Here is a 2,164-nt window from a genome sequence, read left to right on the forward strand (position 1 = left end):
TCTATTTGGTACTGAAAGAAGCTAGTGGAATATTCGGACCACGCGTAGGGGAAAGTTTGTTTAGATCTGCAAATGGTTACATTGCAGCATCAAAAGCGGGCAAATTAACTACTGTCACGTCCCGCGAAAAATGCATTACAATTTTTTTTCCTTTATATATAAAAAACTCACTGTAACACTCTATATCACAACGCGACCACTTAACCTTTTCTTAGGTGCGTATTTAAACTCATCTTTTTCTTGGCGCGTACTTAAACTCATTAGCATATGCTCATGCATAGCAGCTCTTCGAGCTGCAATCTCATTGACCATTACGATTACAAACTTGATCAATCTTCGCAACCCCTCTAGACCTAACGGAATGTGATCACTAACCTCTATATAACTTATCCCCATAATCATAATTCCAATCCTAACCCATAAGCAATTTCGACCAATCAGGAAAATATTGTGAACCCAATTACTAAACATTTCCACCAATCGCAACTCAGTATTTCTCTTACGGCTAGTATGATTGTCGCGACCCCCCCTGGACACCTATAATGAAACTCACGTTAAAACCTACAAAATTGATTATAACTATGTATAAGAACACCTGTAGTGAGCCCCTCTTCCATAACAACAATAACCATCGCGAACTCTAACTAAGGCGCTATAGATGGGAGTATTCCTATCCGCCATTTTTGTGCCAAATCAGAGCCACTACAGCGAGTGTTACAATGCTGATCGAAAGTCGAACAAACAAGTCGCCGTATTTAATCCACAAAGTATGTATTTTTCCAGTTAAAAAAAACATTCACACAAACACGAAAATAATTAATTTCTGTGTCAAAATAGAAATTTGTTCTTTTTATCTGCAAATATTTATGTCTCGGAAAGATAATCCTCAAGATGTTATTTTCTTGTTGCAGAAACAAATCGTATAAGGGCATAGTATTCGCATTTAAAAAATGCCTGGCTGTGCCGCAGTTAATTGCAGTAATCGGGTTGACAAGGGCTATAGGCTCTTCTCGTTCCCGGAGGATAAACGTGGGACAAAATGGGTTCACAATATGCGACGAGATAAGTGGACACCGACCACCTTTTCGCGATTGTGTGAGGTAAGTATCTCTCTCAGAGTAAGGATATAATTTTTTTATCATATCACACAATGGCCTAATACTCAACGCTAATAATATTTTTTTGTTTGTTTCAAGGTACATTTTGAAGATTCCCAATTCGAAGCCCATCCCGCATTGATGGCTGGAGAAAACTTAAACCGAATGCAGTCCCAACGCTTTTCGATGTGCCCACCCCCCCGCCACGAATCAACCCACCTAGACGAAAATCACTGTACAAGGTTACTTTCGACAAAAATTAAACACATTTTTTTAACCTATTACTGTCAAGATTAATATTTTTCGCTCCTTTCAGAATCGTGATAAAAACGCAATGCCTGCTCAAGTAGCAATAGTCGGTTGTTTTGACCGATCGGTGCTTCACGAATTGGTAATTTTTCAAACTGCAATACTATATATTAATGAAAGAAGATTGAATTGCACGATCCAGAATCTTAATCGTCTGAGTTTTTCTATTGCAGAATTCGGTTAACCAAGAGAAAGCTACTGAGGAGTGTGACGAGCCATTTGAAATAATGCAACAGCCGGAACGAGTCTTCGATCTGCACGCACCCGTAACAGATGCAACGGAAACACGAGAATCTGAGGTAAATGGAAAATCTTTTTCTTTTTCTGGTAGTGATGAAAAACAAAACGAAACACCGTAAAACGTCATTACAGATTTTAGTTTTTTTTACATACATTTTTGCTTTGTTTTTGTTTGTACTGCTAAAATAATTGTCAGCTCTCTAAACACAATGTTTGTTTCTGTTGCTATATTACAGGCGGAGGAGTTCGCTCGTGTTACGTTCGAACTGGCGTGTTTGTGGCGATTGTTGTGGTTCGAGACGCGGCATAAATCTCGTGGAACGCGGGCGCGGAGCGGGGCGCGCGGGGCGAAGCCTTAGCTTCTACAGAAATGATATTATCGTAACGGTATTGGGGCAGGCTGCTGTCACCAGTGCCTTTTGCATCGGCACGAAATCTTAATATTATTCTGTGTCTCGCGGGGAGGCTTTTATCTTGTATTAACTCCTTCGAGGTCCTTCAGAGAGAGTTTTAAATTG

The 2,164-nt window shown here is 39.8% G+C and overlaps 1 protein-coding gene across 3 annotated transcripts; it reads left to right on the plus strand.

Annotated features, from left to right (window-relative positions):
- Positions 1-880: 880 nt before the first annotated feature.
- On the plus strand, positions 881-1,648 carry LOC108767636 (THAP domain-containing protein 4-like). Of its 3 annotated transcripts, XM_018517606.1 has the most exons (4): positions 881-1,100; positions 1,197-1,339; positions 1,414-1,488; positions 1,580-1,648. In XM_018517606.1, the coding sequence occupies exons 1-3, from the start codon at positions 951-953 to the stop codon at positions 1,445-1,447; spliced, it is 327 nt and encodes a 108-aa protein (XP_018373108.1). In that variant the 5' UTR covers positions 881-950; the 3' UTR covers positions 1,448-1,488; positions 1,580-1,648. The 3 variants fall into 3 exon arrangements, with proteins under 3 accessions (XP_018373108.1, XP_018373109.1, XP_018373107.1); XM_018517607.1 differs by lacking the exon at positions 1,580-1,648 and having other exon boundaries at positions 1,197-1,332; positions 1,414-1,431; XM_018517605.1 differs by having other exon boundaries at positions 1,197-1,615.
- The last annotated feature ends 516 nt before the right edge of the window (positions 1,649-2,164 follow it).

Source organism: Trachymyrmex cornetzi, unplaced genomic scaffold (genome assembly GCF_001594075.2).
Source record: "Trachymyrmex cornetzi isolate Tcor2-1 unplaced genomic scaffold, Tcor1.1 scaffold702, whole genome shotgun sequence".
Classification (NCBI taxonomy): Eukaryota; Metazoa; Arthropoda; class Insecta; order Hymenoptera; family Formicidae; genus Trachymyrmex; species Trachymyrmex cornetzi.

Excerpts from the sequence above, each read along its gene's own strand:
- LOC108767636 (XM_018517605.1), top strand. The coding sequence starts at position 951 with ATGCCTGGCTGTGCCGCAGTTAATTGCAGTAATCGGGTTGACAAGGGC. Across the intron at positions 1,101-1,196 it reads CCTTTTCGCGATTGTGTGAG|GTACATTTTGAAGATTCCCA; the intron begins GTAAGTATCTCT and ends GTTTGTTTCAAG.